Source organism: Papio anubis, chromosome 17, assembly GCF_008728515.1.
Source record: "Papio anubis isolate 15944 chromosome 17, Panubis1.0, whole genome shotgun sequence".
Classification (NCBI taxonomy): domain Eukaryota; kingdom Metazoa; phylum Chordata; class Mammalia; order Primates; family Cercopithecidae; genus Papio; species Papio anubis.
In genome coordinates, this window is record NC_044992.1 from 99,103 (window position 1) to 115,420 (window position 16,318).

Consider the following 16,318-nt stretch of genomic DNA (forward strand, 5'->3'; position numbering starts at 1 on the left):
CAAAACGGATCCCGCGTCCGAAGCTCGGGTCGGCGGTGGCTCCGCACTCACAAGACGGGTCCTGGTTCGGCTCGGGTTGGCGTGGCTCTGCACTGTCAAGCACGTCCCCGGTTCGCCTTCCAGTCGGCTCCACTCACAAGACGGGTCCCGGTTCAAGCCTGCCGGCGGTGGCTCAAGACTTCATTGAAGATCGGTCCCGGGTTCAAAGTCGGTCGGTGGCTCCACTCACAAGACGGGTTCCGTCTCAAGCTCGGGTCGGGCGCTCCACTAACAAACAAGACGGGTCCCGGCCTCGGCTCGGGTTAGCGGGTGGCTCCGCACTCACAAGACGGGTCCCGGGTTCGAAGCTCGGGTCGGCGGTGGCTCCGCACTCACAAGACGGGTCCCGGGTTCGGAGCTCGGGTCGGCGGTGGCTCCGCACTCACAAGACGGTCCTGGTTCAAGCCTGGGTCGGCGGTGGCTCCGCACTAACAAAACGGGATCCCTGCCCCAAGCTCGGGCCGCGGTGGCTCCACACCACAAGACGGGTCCCGGTCTGAAGCTCGGCCGGGCGTGGCCTCGCGACTCACAAGACGGGTCCCGGGTTCGGCCTGGCCGGGCGGTGGCTCCGCGACTTCACAAGACGGGTCCCGGTTCAAGTCAGTCAGCGTGTGGCTCCGCACTCACAAAGACGGGTCCCGGTTCAAGCTCTGTCGGGCGGTGGCTCCGCACTCACAAGACGGGTCCCGGGTTCCGAAGCTCGGGTCGGCGGTGGCTCCCGCACTCCGGCGTAAGACGTAACCCGTCTGGCTGGTCAGGCGGTGGCTCCAGACCACAAGACGTCCCAAGCCCAAGCTCTGGGTCATGTGGCTCAAGACTCACAAAGACAGGTCCCGTTCCAAGCTCGGTCGGCGTGGCTCTACTCAACAAACAAGACGTGGGTCCCGGTTCTGCCTCTGGTCGGGCGGTGGCTCCAGCACTACAAGACGTGGGTCCTGGCTCCGAAGCTTGCATGGGCCACGTGGCTTCCCTGATCTTGCAGCACAGAAGGCCTCGCCCTGCGCCAGCCCTGCTCCCAACCTGGGCATAACTCGACACACAGTGCCAGCCCACGGTGAGCTTCTCATAGCTTCTGACCCGCAGGACCCCCACTCTAATGTCCTGCCTCTGGGCTTGAATGCTCCCATTGACAGGGAGCTCACTCCTCCGTCAGATGCAAAGCACCCAGTTCTGTGGTTGGATGGCTGTTGATCAACGAAGCCTAAGTGTCCCCTGCTCTGCCTCAGCTCTGCTCTGGGAAAAGTGGCCTTAGCCGGCGACGCCGCCCGTTATGTCTGACTATCGAACACTGAAGAGAAATAACGGGGCCAATCGCTGCTTCTCCCAAGTATGGGCGTGGGGCCCTGAGAGCGGGGCGGGGCGGGGCAGGTGTTGGCTTGGAGGGTGGGCAGGCTGCAGACTGGGCGTCGGGAGCATGGAGCTGGCACAAGTAGAAGCAGCTCAGCCCCCGTCTGTCTCCTTGTGGCCTCGCCAGCCTCCGCCTCCCGCCCTCCGCCTCCCGCCCTCCGTCTCCCGCCCTCCGTCTCCCGCCCTCCACCTCCCGCCCTCCGTCTCCCGCCCTCCGTCTCCCGCCCTGCTTCTGGGACAACCTTCCTCAGGTCCATGATCCTCACAACCAAAAACTCCCAACAGTCAGAACAGAAAGAGCCAGTGACCGTGGGGAGCCGAGCGAGAGCCTCACTCCACACGGCTTCTCCCACGGCGGGGCACGCATGGGATTCGGAAGCCGGGATCCCGGGTCCTCTCGGGCACAGCCTGGCCGCCCACAGGACCCTGGCCAGGCTTCCCCTCCTCATCCGTCATGAGCAGTCGATTCCACCGTCTGTAGCTGCCCTGGAGGCTGCTCTGAGCATCGGCTGGGTTAATGGCCGTGAGTCACAGAGCGCTGGGGCCAGCACAGTTCGGAGGGACTCGGCTTTTCCAGGAAGACAGGTAGAGGGCGTGGGCTGGGGGCGGCAGGTTAGTGGGGGGCTCACCGGGGAAGGGCGGCCCCCGTCAACGTCTGTGGCCTGAGCTGAACCAGACTGTCCAACCCACACAGAACCCTCAAGTTTACGTTCACCCTACCACGAAAAGGACCACAGTTCAGGATTTTTAAAACCTGTCTGACATCACGTGAGCCACTGAAGTGATCGTGAAACTCCCGTTTTCCTTGAAATTCCTCATCTGGGACAAATCCAAAGCCTGGAAGAGCTTTTCTGGAAGAGACCGTGAAGGGAACCGGTGTGCCACCCTGTTCTGGGACAGACCTTGAGGGGAACCTGTGTGCCACCCTGTTCAAAGCCCCACAGGAGGCCTGCGCTGCCCTCTGGGGAAGGACGGAGGGTGGGAGGCAGCAGGATTCCTGCACAGAGGCCTGAGGAGGGACGATGACCCAGGCCTCAGCAGAGAAAGGAAAAGGAATTTGCCTCACAGCCGGAGGTGCCTGTACCCCAGCCTGGGAGCTTTCTGGTTCCTCTCTACGGGCGTGTGGACGTGAGGAGGAAATGGGTATTTCCACCTGTTAGCAGGGCTTTTTATGGTGCTGGGCAAAGTGGGAAGGCCTCCCCAAACCTGGCCAGGCCACAGCCCAGTGACAAGGCTTTCGAAGATACCCCAGGATCCCGGGCCGAGGTCCACATGGTAAAACCTCATGAATCCAGAGGTCCTGGCTCCCACCTGAGAGAAGGACACGTGTCCCAGAAAAGCCCTCTGAACACAGGCTTCAGGCCCCTGGTGTCAGGCACTCAGTCGCAGCTGAGAAAGGCAGACAGAAATGACAGAGCAGGCCAGGTGTGGCGGCTCACACCTGCAATACCAGAATTTTGGGAGGCTGAGCCGGGCGGATCCCTTGAGCTCAAGAGTTCGAGACCAGCCTGGGCAACGTGGAAGCACCTCATCTCTGCAAATACAAACTCATCAGCAGGTGCGGTAGCACACGGCCAGCTACTGGGGAGGCGGAGGTGGGAGGATTGCTCGAGCCCGGGAAGCCGAGTGTGCAGTTCGCTGAGACGGAGCCGCTGCACTCCAGCCGGGGTGACGGAGTGAAACCCTGTCTTGAAGGGAGGGAGGGAGGGAGGGAAGAAAATAAAAGAAGGAACTAACTCCCTCTGGGGCCGACCCAGGCAGCGGTGCCGCTGGATCACAGCTCTGGAGGCTGCTAACTGTCCTCGGCATCGGAGGCGAAGAACGTTCCATCTGAGAATCCAGCGTAACGACTCCAGGCAGCCTTGCTCCTCCAGCCACGCCTCTATCGTTCCCTTCTTTACAGTGACAGCTGGAACTGCAGCACCCGTCTTGCGACCATGAGGGAAACAGAAGAATTGCAAAGACGTCTGTCCTGGCGTCGCTGAGCTGCCGAACCGAAGCCGTCGCTCCTGCCTCTGAGCTCCGTATTTTATCAGGAAAAGATGTACTCTCGCTACTCAGATATGCCAGGTTGGTGTGGCTACTCTCAAGTCCCACCCCCAGCAGCTCTCTCTCTGTGCATAGGGTAGGAATCCAGCTCGAAGGAAAGAAGCCTGCAGAGGGGCTGAGCCCAGCTCTAACGGTGTCACAACCCCAGAACCTGCAGCACCGGTGCCACCATTTACACCTCATATACCACGGGGGACCGAAGAGACCAGGCCGCATGCAAAAGCTGATTTTACTGCTGTCATATACGCGCAACGATGTGCCAGGAAGGGCAGGGCAGAGCACACGCTGTTGGCAGGGATCGGGTGGAGGGGGAGAGACACTGCTCAGAGGCAGACCCTGGGGCCGGGTACCAAGAGGGACTCAGGCCATGCCGTTCCCCGACCCCTCCTGGGGAAAGAAGGAATGCCCTGCCGAGACCCACCGGGGGGGTGCAGGCAAATCCTCGGCCAGAATCAATACCCAGCGTCCAGGGGAGGGAGAGAGCAGCAAACTCAGGTAGTCAGCGCACCTGTCCTGCGTCTGCAGCGCAGTCGCTGGCTCTCCCTGAGGTAACACAGAGGGCGGGAACACGTCTCCTCTTTCCCTAACACTTTCATTGCATTATTTTTAACATTTCGATCTTATCTATGTGTGATGTGTCTCTGGATACACCTAGAAGGAGAAAGAAATCTAATTGCACCAGCTCGATTTTAAGACAGGTGTGTTAGCTTCTCACTGAGTTGAAAAGCAACTTACGGCTGGCGTCCATACATTCTCAGGCTACCGCTTCTCTATTCTTGTCTATTTCACTTGTCTATTGATTAATTCTGCAAATAAATATTCTGTTTGTCCTGATGCCAATACTATACTGTTCTTACTGAATACAGTAACTTTATAGAAAGCTTTACAATGTGGCTGGACAGTTCTTTCCACTACTCCTGCGATTCTGTTTTGTTTTTTGCGAGACACGGGTCTCACTCTATCACCCAGGCTGGAGTGCAGTGGTGTGGTCTCAGCTCACTGCTGCTTCAAGCTCCTGGGCTCAAGTGATCCTCCCACCTTAGCCTCCTGAGTAGCTGGGACTAGGTATGTGCCACCATACCCAGCTAAGTTTTAATAATTTGTCTGTAGAGGCAGTGTCTCTTTATGTTGCCCCGGCTAGTCTTGAACTCTTGACTCAAGCAATCCTCCTGCCTTGGCCTCCCAAAGTGCTGGGATTACAGGCATGAGCCAGTGTACCCAGCCTACCCTTGCTATTCTTAAAAAGTGTTTTTTGGCCAGGTGCGATGGCTCACGCCTGTAATCCCAGCACTTTGGGAGGCCAAGGTGGGTGGATCACCTGAGGTCAGGAGTTCAAGACCAGCCTGGCCAACATGGAGAAACCCCGTCTCTACTAAAAATACAAAATCAGCCAAGCGTGGTGGCGGGCACCTGTAACCCCAACTACTCGGGAAGTTGAGGCAGGAGAATCACTTGAACCCGGGAGGCGGAGGTTGCAGTGAGCTGAGATCGCACCATTGCCCTCCAGCCTGGGTGACAAGAGAGAAACTCCATCTCAAAAAAAAAAAAAAAGATTTTTGTTGTTAAGCTATTCTCTACCTTACAAATTTTAAAAATTGAAACATAATTTATATGCCATAAAATGTACCTTTAGAAAGTACACAATCCAGTGGTTTTTCGTGTAGCCACACATTTGTGTAACCACCACCATCTAGTTCAGAGCATTTCCATCAGCTCTGAGGGAAACCCTGTGCCCGCGTTGCCCTCTCCATTCTCCCCAAGCCCTGGCCACCACCCGTCGACCTTCTGCCTCTGTGCATTGGCTTGTTCCCGCCAGCTCGTATACGTGAGATCGGATCACACACCACGTGGCCTTTTGTCCCCGGCTTCGCTCACTTCACATGGTGTTTTCAAGGTTCATCCAGATTACAGCGTGGATCAGCCCTTCCCTCCTTTTTATGACTGAATAACGTTCCACTGTGTGATTACGCCACATTCTGTCCATTCATCAGTTGACAGACGTATGAGTTGTTGCCACTCTTTGGTTATAATGCTCCTGTGAACACTTGTGTCCTTATGAATATTTAAAAATCATTTTAGGCCGGGCGCGGTGGCTCACACCTGTAATCCCAGCACTTTGAGAGGCCGAGGTGGGCAGATCACGAGGTCAGGGGATTGAGACCAGCCTGGCTAACATGGTGAAACCCCGTCTCTACTAAAATTACAAAAAATTAGCTGGGTGTGGTGGAACATGCCTGTAGTCCCAGCTACTCAGGAGGCTGAGGCAGGAGAATTGTCTGAACCCGGGAGGCAGAGGTTGCAGTGAGCCGAGATTGCACCACTGCACTCCAGCCTGGGGACAGAGTGAGACTCCACCTCAAAAAAAAAAAAAAAAAAATCATCTTGTTGGCCAAGGATGGTGGCTCGTGCCTGTAATTCCAGCACTTCGGGATGCCAAGGTGGGTAGACGGCCTGAGCTCAGGATTTCGAGACCAGCCTGGACAACATAGTGAGACGTCCATCTCTACAAAAACATACGAATTTAAAAGTTTGCTGGGTACAACAGTGTGCACCTGTAGTCCCAGCTACCGGGGGTGCTGAGGTAGGAGGATCACATGAGCCCAGGAGGTCAAGGCTGCAGTGAGCCATGATTGCGCCACGACACTCCAGCCTGGGTGACAGGACAATACCCTGACTCTAAAATTAAAAAAAAAAAAAAGTAAAAAAAAAAACTAGAAATTGATCTCCATGTCCATCAATAGGTGATTAATCACATTATAATACACAATATTGTGGGATTTTACTCAGCCATGAAAATGAACAATGTAAAATCTGTATCTGTTGGCCTGGAGGGATGCTCATGCTATTCTTTTAAGTGAAGAAAGCCTATTTTTATTGCTAAAACAAAGCCAAAAAAAAACACCCCACCCCTTTATCAAGTACAGGTTTGTAGGAACACAGAGAAAGGGTTTGGAGATGAGGGGAGGGAGAAGACTTTTTTCTTTTTCATACACCTTTTGAATTAACTTGCTAAAATATGTCATGTATTCTTATGTAATTAAAAATAAACAAAGAAAGTCCTGGCACAGTGGCTCACGCTCCAATCCCAGCACTGTGGGAGGCCAGGCTGGTGAATTGTTTAAGGCCAAGGGGTTTGAGACCAGCCTGGCCAACATGGTGAAACCTCGTCTCTACTAAAATTACAAATATTAGCCGGGTTTGGTGGTGCACGCCTGTAACCTCAGCTACTCAGGAGGCTAAGACATGAGAATTGCTTGAACCCGAGAGGTGGAGGTTGCAGTGAGGCAAGATGACACCGCTGCACTCCAGCCTGGGTGGCAGAGCAAGACTGTCTCAAAAAGAAAAAGAAAAACCATTAACAAAAATTACTTAAAGGAGTAAGACAAAGGAACCCACCTCAGCAACGTCAATGCTTTTCACCCGATTGCTCTGTGGGTTGAAAAGTTCACGACTTGTAGTATCCATTGGTTACCCTTCCTCTTCCAACAGCGCATGAGAAAGAAAATGGGGTGGGCTGGGATGCAGGGAGAAGAAGCTGAAGGAGTTGGGAGCTGCAGGTGTACAAGCCTAAGGGATGTGGGGGGTGGGAGGGGGAGGGAGAGGGGGAGGGGGGGGGGGAGGGGGGAGGGGGGGGGAGAGAGAGAGAGAGAGAGAGAGAGAGAGAGAGATGGATGGAGGTGGCAAAGAGGCTTAGAGAGAGGCTGAGAGCGCGAGCGAGCTGGCGCTGTGATCGGCTCCAGGCCAGTGACAGGGGCTCTGGGGCAGGAGGAGGCCATGCTGTGTCCCGGGAGGAACAGCGTCTGGTGAGAGCAGAGGGAGGTTTTCACAGCCTCTGAGTATCTCCTGGGACTTTCCAGCAGACCCCGACCCGGAGAAGCCGGCCGGCCTCAATGAAAAGCTCTCCGCAGGCCTTTCAGGCATTCAGGAGTGTGTGGGCGGCTCGTCCATTCGTCTGTTCACTCGTGTTAATAAGTATCTATCCCGTGCCTGCCCCCTGCCACGTGCTGAGGAATCGGCCTGTTCAGGACAGACCTGGCACTGCCCACCTGGACTTTCCAGGGTGCTGGGGGACCACGCCTCAGTGCTGGCCACTCTGCTTCCCCTTGAGCACAGTTTGGGCTGAGTCTGGTGCCGTGAGGGCTGTGCTTGTCAGACGGGCTCTGACGTGGCACACAGCTGCAGCCCTGAGCCCAGCTAGCTGCCTGGCATCGGGGCGCCCGCGCTGGTGGGGCTGGGGGTGGTGCAGGGATGCCACTCTCAGGGGCAGAAAAACAACAGTGGGGTCCTCAGTCAGCAGCAGACGAGACGGGCCCAGTCTCCCAGCACTGCCCGCTGAGGGCCATCTTGTGCAGGAGCCTGACAGCTGTGAGACCAGCCTGAGAAGGAAAGGGCAGTCAGGCAGTGGCCTCTGGCAGCTTAGGGGGCTTCCTAGAGGCAGGCCTCTGCCCCACCCCCAGGTTCAGGACTGCTGCTGTACGGACAGTTCCAGCCGGGCAGGGTCATCTGGCCTCCCACAGGCACCCAGCAGCCACCCCGTGTACCCCTGCAGGTACACAGCCAGGTCTGGGATGGCCAAGGCACCACTCAGTCAGAAGGCACACGCCTTGGCTTTGGCACAGGCTAATCAGAGAGCACATCGCGGCCGCTCAGGAACAGGCCAGAGGCAGGCCCGGAGCATCCCCTAAGCGTGGTCCTCCGCAGTCGCCCTGCACATCTGGCACTTTGCCTTCTGGGCACAGAAACTATCTCCCTCCTTCCTGCCTCCCAGGCAGTGCCCCCTCCACCCACGTGTGGCCACAGATGCCTCCTGAGCCGCCACGAGCAGCCTGGCCATCAGCCCGGACCGCCCTGCTGCCCGGGGGCTGACACACATCACATGGGTCACTGGACAACCACAGGGCCGCGATGTGCGTGGCACAGAGCCTGGCACGGAGGGTCCTGAGGGGGTTTGCAGTCGGTGCCTTGGAGGCATCACAAGTTCACACAAGGGAGCCTCCGCACTGTCTGGCCTGGCCTCTGTGCAAAGTCAGTTAATAAACAGTGTCTGTTGCAAGAGTGGGGGCCCCTGCCCTCCTCGCCCACGGAATTAAAAGGCAAATCTGCGTGGCTGAGGGGAGGGGGCTCTGCTCCTCCCCAGGGCGTGCTCATGTGCATAGGAGTGTGTGTGTAAAGCTAGTGTGTGTGCGCACGTGTGAATGTGTGCGTGTGTGTGTGTGTGTGAGTGCGAGTGTGTGAGCTTGTGTGTGCATGTGGGTGTGTGTGTAGGTGTGAGCGTGTGTGAATGTGGATGTGTGTGTGTGGGTGTGAGCGTGTGTGAATGTGGATGTGGATTGTGTGTGTGGGTGTGAGCGAGCGTGTGTGCATGTGGATGTCAGTGTGTGTGCATGTGGATGTGTGTGTAGGTGTGAGCGTGTGTGGATGTGGATGTGTGTGTGTGTGTGGGGTGTGTATGTGTCTATATGGATGTGTGTATGTAGGTGTGAGCGTGTGCGTGTGCCCTGACTTGGAGCAGCCGGGGCGGTGACAGCTCTGGAAAGGGGGCGTAGGCTGCAGCTGCCCCACAGGCCTTCAGCCTCCCCTGCTCTACTGGCTCCAAGCAGCATTTTAAACCCTCAGGTGTCCACCAGCTTCTGCTCTCACTGTCTGCGGGACGTGGACAAACCTCAGGGCTCAGCAGGAGAAAGCCTGGGCTCCGAGGGTGGCAGGCAGAGGCACCAGGTGGAGGACGCCCCTTCCCCAGCCAATCGGACACTCAGTTCCAGGCTGGGTCCACACTGCACTGCATCCCACAGTCCCCACAAAAGTCTGTGCATGGCAGCGATGTCGCGGGCTGAATTCACAGCCGCAGAGGCATCCACGGCGTCCGGTAGGACCAGCGAGGAGCGGCTGCTACGAGGGCACCGGGGTGCTGAGGACAAACGGACGCCGATCTACCTGGGAGGTCCAGGGATGAGGGATTTGTACTTCTACATACGTCGCTGGCCAACTTTCACATGTTTGTGCTAAACACGCATTACTTTTGTAGCAAGAAAAAAAGCCTGAATGACATAAAGATGGTCAGACGTCAGGTCACAACCAAAGACCAAGATGTTCCACAGTCCCTGAGCAGCGGCCACCAGGTCTATTGTCCCGGGTCCATTCCTCCAAGATGAGCCATGATCCGAATGAGCCTCCGTCCCCCGCTCTGCCTGTCTCATCTAAGACCCTCAGACTCCAAATATTCGGCTGAAACGTGAGCACTTCAGAGCAAGAGGACCCAGACACCAGAGAGGGCGAGAGCCTGCCCTTGGATCCCAGCTCGGCCACACGCCTGCTGAGAGAGTCCCTCCTCTCCTCTGAGCCACAGGTACACCCGTCTGCAAAACGCAGTCGTTAAATAACCACCCTGTCCACCTTCCGAGCCTGTTGTGAGACAGGAACTTTGAAAATAAAACCACAAACATCAAAGCATCATGAAAACTGCGGAGAGCGGCCCACAACCAGGTGCCACCATCATTGCCAAGTGGGGAGGCCGCCTGGGACACACACACCTTAGTGCAGCCACCAGAATGCCCAGGGGCACTGGGCACAAAGTCACCTTACTCATCAGGGCCAGGAAGCCAGGAGTCCTCCCTTACTGAGACACAAGACAAGCGCCAGGAAGAGAGGGTGAGGGCCCGCCTGGGAAGGACGCAGGTTTCATACTTCGCAAAAAACCTCATTGACATCCCATTTCTGTGAAGATGCAGAGTGCCGCTCACGGCACCCTCACCCCCAGATCAGAACTTGTATGTGAAGGTGCCCCCCGTGGGCCCTCCGGCCGCTCCCCTGCACAGAGCGAACATCACGGCTGGAGGTCCCCGCTGCTCACTCAGGAGAAGGTGTGCAGCCGAGGGCACGAGGAGGGACGCGTCACCAGAATGAGCCACGTGGATGGAGGGTACGGGGACTGGCCTTGGGCCTGCGATCTGCCTGACGACCCAGACGTTACAGGCTGTCCTGGGAGACACGCAGAGGGGACTTACCTCTTCCTCGGGCCCACGTGTAGATGCGGCCGGTCTCGGAGCCTCTGGGCTCTCGCTCTGCAGGTTCCACCGGCAAAGGTCGGACGTGGGGGTCATCAGCTCGGCCAGGGGTCTTCAGGGGCAAGATATACTTGGGGAGCCCTTTGTAGAACCAGGCCCCCGACCTCTTCCAGACCTGCGTGGGGGAGAGAGCTGCTTGGGGCACAGGACGCAGAGGAGTCTCCCCTCCTGCTCCTCGCCCAGATGACGGGAGGCAGGACGCGCAGAGCTAGGCGCAGAGTGGGAGCGGGAACGCTGGCTCTGCCCTCCCCGGCCGATGGGCTGGGCTGTCACTCACCTTCCCAGGACTCAGGACAACCAGGAGCTAAGGCCCATGAACCCTCCAAATCTTCTTTCTCTACCTCTTTCTCTCCCTTATTTTAGAGTTAAGGACTTGCTCTGTTGCGCAGGCTGGAGTGCAGTGATGCAGCCTCCACCTCCTGGGCTCACGCGGTCCTCCTGCCTCAGCCTCCTCAGCAGCCAGGACCGCTGCACCTGGGTCTACGCCTGCTTTAAAGACAAGTCCACGTCCTCCTGCTTCTCTCTTGCAGAGCAGGGACCTCCATACGGGCCCGGCATGTGAGAAATGTTTGTGAAAACTGACCACTGTTACCGTCTGTCTCCTCCACAACGCGGGATCCCAGAGATTGCCTAGTCAGACCCCTGCCCATCCCCAGGCCTGTCCGGCTCCTGCTGGAAAACTCCTAGTGACAGGAAGCCCACAAGCCACCAGGCACTGCTGAGTTTCCACTAGATCTGCCAGTGACTGGCACTTCCTTCCTGCCAGCTGACCTCACGGGCACCTTCTCTTGCTGGCCCGAGGCACAGGGCTGCACGGGATGGACCCTCCCAGCCGCGAGGTCCTGCAGACACCTCCCCAGCCCCCAGCTCTCCTCGGTGCCACGCCCAGACCCCCAGCTTCTCAAGGACAACATGCACGGTTCCTCAGCTGTCCCAAGTCCCCTCTCGTCGAGTCACCCCCTCTCGCTGTGTTTGTCACCGTCTCTTGGGAGAGGGGCTCAGAAGTGGCCACAAAGCTCTAGGCTTGTTCTGGCTGCCCCCAGGGCACAGCCACTGACTTTCCACCCTCTTTCCTGCCTCAGTTCTGTCCTCCTTGGGTCCTGAGCCTCCCAGGAGCCCCTCTTGACCCCATGTGGCCCCCAGGAACTCTGAGAGCCAGATGGGTCAGAGGGTGCCCGCCAGGGCCCAAGCAGGTGCAGAGCATCCCTTTATCACCGCCCTGGGGAAGTGGTGAGAGGAGTCACCCTAAACCTGGCCAGACATCCCCAAAGGCGGGCAGAGCCCCAGGAATCCAGGGATGCCCACCCTGAACTCAAAGGGCGGGAGGTGCTCTGGTCTGGGATGCACAACCCCTTGGGCTCTGAGGGGTCCCTCTGTTCCTCCACCACCCCCGGCTCGGACACCTAGGCTCCCCACTCCTGCTGTCCCTGGAAGCAAGGCTGGATCAATGGCAGCTTCCACACTCGCTGTGTGGCTTTGAGAGAGTTACTTAACCTCTCTGAGCCTAAGTTTCCTTATTGATTAAATTGATTAAATGTGATAGCTTCTGAGAAAGTTGGAAGTGCTCAGCAGAGCACACGGCACCCAGAAGGTGTTCACAAGATGCCACCTGCCTGCCTCCTTCCTGTCCCTTCTGCTCAGGGTTCCAGGGGGGACCAACAGAGGCTGGAGGGAGAGCCGGGCTGGGCCACATCACAGCCCTTGGAAGCTCTTCTCTGAGGCTTCTCAGATGGGACAGCCTCTCCCACAGGAGCAGAAAGGTCTGCGTCTTAGAGGGAGCTACCAATTGGAATTCAGAGCAGCCACTGAGTTAAGGTCCCTAAATTTTTAATGCCTCCTTCAGAAAGCACCACATGCTGTGTAGTCTCTTTTCTGATGAAGGACATAAATTCAGGGTATTTAGTCAGGAGACGTGGGAGCCTGTAAACGAACACTTTGCAAAAACCTCAACTGACATGACCCTTCTCAGAGAAGGGCAGGCCAAGGTTCCGAGCTGACGTCCTGAATTTGAATCCGGGGTCCGGCACCCAGCACCGGTGTGATTTGGAAACACTGACCTCCCTGGCCCTCGGTTTCTTCATCGTTAGGCAAACACAGGAGCAAGGCTTATCTCACGGGGAGGACTTGAGGATCAGGCCCAAGAATGACCGTGAAGCCTCAAGGGTCAGTGCCAGCCACAGAGCAGCCTCTCCACAGAGGAGAGGCCCATGGGCACCACTGCCACCCCCTCCTCCCACCTGGCAAACACAAACAGCGTTATCACCGGTGGGTCAATTCCCTACTAGAAGAATTTAAAACCAGAAGACCAGAGTCCACCTGATTCTGAGACATTGCTTCCCACCCCCCAAACTTCCTGTGCACGTTAATACTGTGGGATAGTAACAAGAGCCAGGCCAAAAAAAACCAAAAAAGTTTTCTAATCACATACACTTGAAAAGTACTAGGTTAAACGAAGCTCCATTGCTGCAGGACTTCTCAGAGCCTTTACTAGGCTCCACCGCTGCGGGAACTCTCAGAGCCTTTACTAGGCTCCACCGCTGCAGGAACTCTCAGAGCCTTTATTAGGCTCCACTGCTGCGGGAACTCTCACAGCCTTTATTAGGCTCCACCGCTGCGGGACTTCTCAGAGCCTTGACTGGGGCTCCACCACTGCGGGACTTCTCAGAGCCTTGACTGGCGCTCCGCCACTGCGGGACTTCTCAGAGCCTTGACTGGGGCTCCACCACTGCGGGACTTCTCAGAGCCTTTACTAAGCTCAGGTGCACAGGGTCATCCCAGGGGCAAAAGAACACACCGTGCTCTCTACCCAAAATCTGCCCGGATGGTTCCTAGAAAAACTCGACCGTAGTAATGGGTCTGCATAGACTCCGCACCTAACTGAGCAGCACCGACCGTCCACTCATAGAGTGATGTGCGTCTGCACCGCCGAGTGGGCTGTGGGCACCTCCTTCTGCTCAGAGTACCAGGCACGGACGGCCAAGTCCAGACGAGGTCCCTGGCGTGAACCCCTCACTGGCCTTCCCAGCCACGCTGTGCGAAGGGCCTGCTTTTGTGTGGTTGTTGAACGGCCTGAGCCTGTCTGGTGGGATGGATGCTTCGTGGCACCCACTTTGGAAAACCCTTTCTGATCCTCTCGAATCCTTCCTACAACACATATTTATCTGAATGGGTAATGAAGGCTCGTGGTCTAAAAATCCACAAAGTGGGAAAGTAGCCAGTCTCCTCCCCCATTCCCAGAAGCATGCGGTGATTAACAGGGTTCAAAGAAGCTTGGTTATTATCTCCACCTTTCAGGTGGGGAAACTGAGGCTCCAACAAGTTCAGCAATTTCCCCAAGGCCAGCACACCATTCCATGGGCCTCTACTCCACACGGAAGGCCCCAGAGTCTCACCCAACAGTTTACAGACGCAAAGCAGATGCTCACTAAACTACAGATGAATAAACCCTCAGTGGGTCGGACGTCAGTGTGAACTCTTAGTGTCCTACAGGCAGGACCCCAGAGCGGAGGGGACTGCCCGACACGAGGAAGAAGCAAACACACAGCAGCCACCAAGGCCACCCCGTCTCTGGGGAGCTCCTGCGAGGCTCATTAGAGCAGGTGCCCAAGTCCGAGAGGTCACGGGGGCCACGGGTGCCGGCAAAGGGCTCGCTGAGCCTCCCACTGATGAGCAGAGGCTCTGCCCATCCTGCCCTGAGCGCGCCGCCCCCCTGCGCCCATCCTGCCCTGAGCGCGCCGCCCCCCTGTCCTCCGCCATGGGCTGGGCCGGGGGACACCAATGAAGCAAGCCCTTAAGAGCCATCTGTGGACGGCGAGGCCTGTGCAGGCTTTGAACCGCACACCGCACTGTCTCCCCCACCCGCCACGGAAGCTTTCTCTTTTTTATTTTTATTTTTATTTTGAGACCGGGTCTTGCTCTGTCACCCAGGCTGGAGTGCAGTGGTGCGATCGGCTCGCCGCAGCCTTCCCCGCCCCAGGCTCAGGGGATCCTCCCACCTCACCCTCCTGAGGAGCTGGGACTGTAGGTGGTGCGCGCCAACACACCCAGCTAACTTTGTATTGTTTGTAGAGATGGGGTTTTACCATGTTGCCCAGGCTGGTCTCAAACTCCTGGGCTCAAGCAATCTGCCCGCCTCAGCCTCCCAAAGTGCTGGGATTACAAGCATGAGCCTCTCCCTTTTTTTATCTTCCTGAAAAATACATACCTAGCACACAAAATGAGCACAATAACAAAAAAGCAAAATGAAACTAGGCCACCTATTACATCACTGCACACAGACAGCCCTGCGGAGCGTGGCGGTGGGAAGTTCCTCACACCCTGGCTGGGCAAACTGTTTGTTTGTTTGAAAACTGGGCTAATGTAGATGCCACCTGCTCCCGCCCCTCAACACCTGACTACACATCACGCCATCGCTCCGGATTCATAATTTCTCCATCATCATTTCTAATTGTTCCACAGTTTGGATTTATTAAACTTAATTAATCCAGCGCCCCACCAAGGGACCCGTGTTTCCAATCTCATTCCTCACCCCATACCCACCGCGGCCGTCACCCATACCCACCGCATCCCTCACCCCGTACCCACCACATCCCTCACCCCGTACCCACCGCATCCCTCACCCCGTACCCACCGCATCCATCACCCCGTACCCACTGCGTCCCTCACCCCATACCCAACGCGGCCGTCACCCCGTACCCAACGCGGCCGTCACCCCATACCCACCACATCCCTCACCCCGTACCCAACGCGGCCGTCACCCCGTACCCACCGCATCCCTCACCCGTACCCACCACGGCCGTCACCCCATACCCACCGTATCCCTCACCTCGTACCCACCGTATCCCTCACCCCGTACCCACCGCTGCCATCACCCGTACCCACCGCATCGGGCCAGTTTTCAGTTATTGCCCTTAGGAAATGCGGGATTATTTTGCCCTTTTCCAAAATGCTTGGGACAGAAGTCCTTCTGATTTTGACTTTTTTCGAATTTTAGGATAATTGCATTATACTTAACCAGTTCAGCATCTGAAATCTGAAATGCTCCAATGAGCATTTCTTGAAGCATCACACACTCAAAGAGTTTTAGATTTTGGAGCATTTCAGCCTTGGGTTTTCTGATTAATGATACTCAGCCTGTATTCCACAGAGCGGGATGGCAGGGTCGAGAACTGTGTGTGTTCAGATGACGACACGGTCAGGCCACCCTCCAGGAGGAAACGCCACATTCCCAGGAGGCCCCAGTGAGTGTTTTCAGGGTGGGGACCTCAGCGTACGCTCCCTGGTGGAATCCAAGGCCTCCTCTGTGGACCTGATCGGGGGCGGTTCCCACGGAACCATGGTGGGCCTGGGGCGAGGTGTCCGTCAGGACGTGAGGTCACCGGAGTGACGGGCGCAGGGCGAACAATGGAGCTGCCCTACCACCTCTAGGACAGGCCTCGGGGCTGAGGGTGCGCTGCCTCCACCTCACGCCCAGCCAGTCAAGGCTCTGTTTAATGGGGAGCGGGCAGGTTAATGCTCAGGGTGACGCGGCAACGTGGCCGAGCCATCTCTGTTGTGAGGCGTCAGGGGAAGAGACTAAGAAGCCCCAGAGCTGCATTCCCACACACTGTAACCTCCTGTAACCTCATCAGTGCCAGTGAGTCCTCATCTCACGGCCTTCTGGGCTTCTCCTTTGTAGCCGTGGACCACGGGTTTGGCCTCTGGGTGTGCATGATCCTTTTTAAAAACATTTTAAATGTTTTCATTGTGTTAAAATATTCATAACATAAAATGTATCACCCTAAGTGCAATCCGTCTCCAGGACTCTTCATCTTGCAAAA

The 16,318-nt window shown here is 56.8% G+C and overlaps 1 protein-coding gene across 1 annotated transcript in view; it reads right to left on the bottom strand.

Annotated features, from left to right (window-relative positions):
* RPH3AL (rabphilin 3A like (without C2 domains)) overlaps nucleotides 1-16,318 on the bottom strand; it is a 171,957-nt gene that overhangs the window by 17,705 nt on the left and 137,934 nt on the right. The window contains 1 exon segment of the mRNA XM_031657227.1: nucleotides 10,440-10,614. Coding sequence (XP_031513087.1) covers nucleotides 10,440-10,614 — 175 coding nt within the window.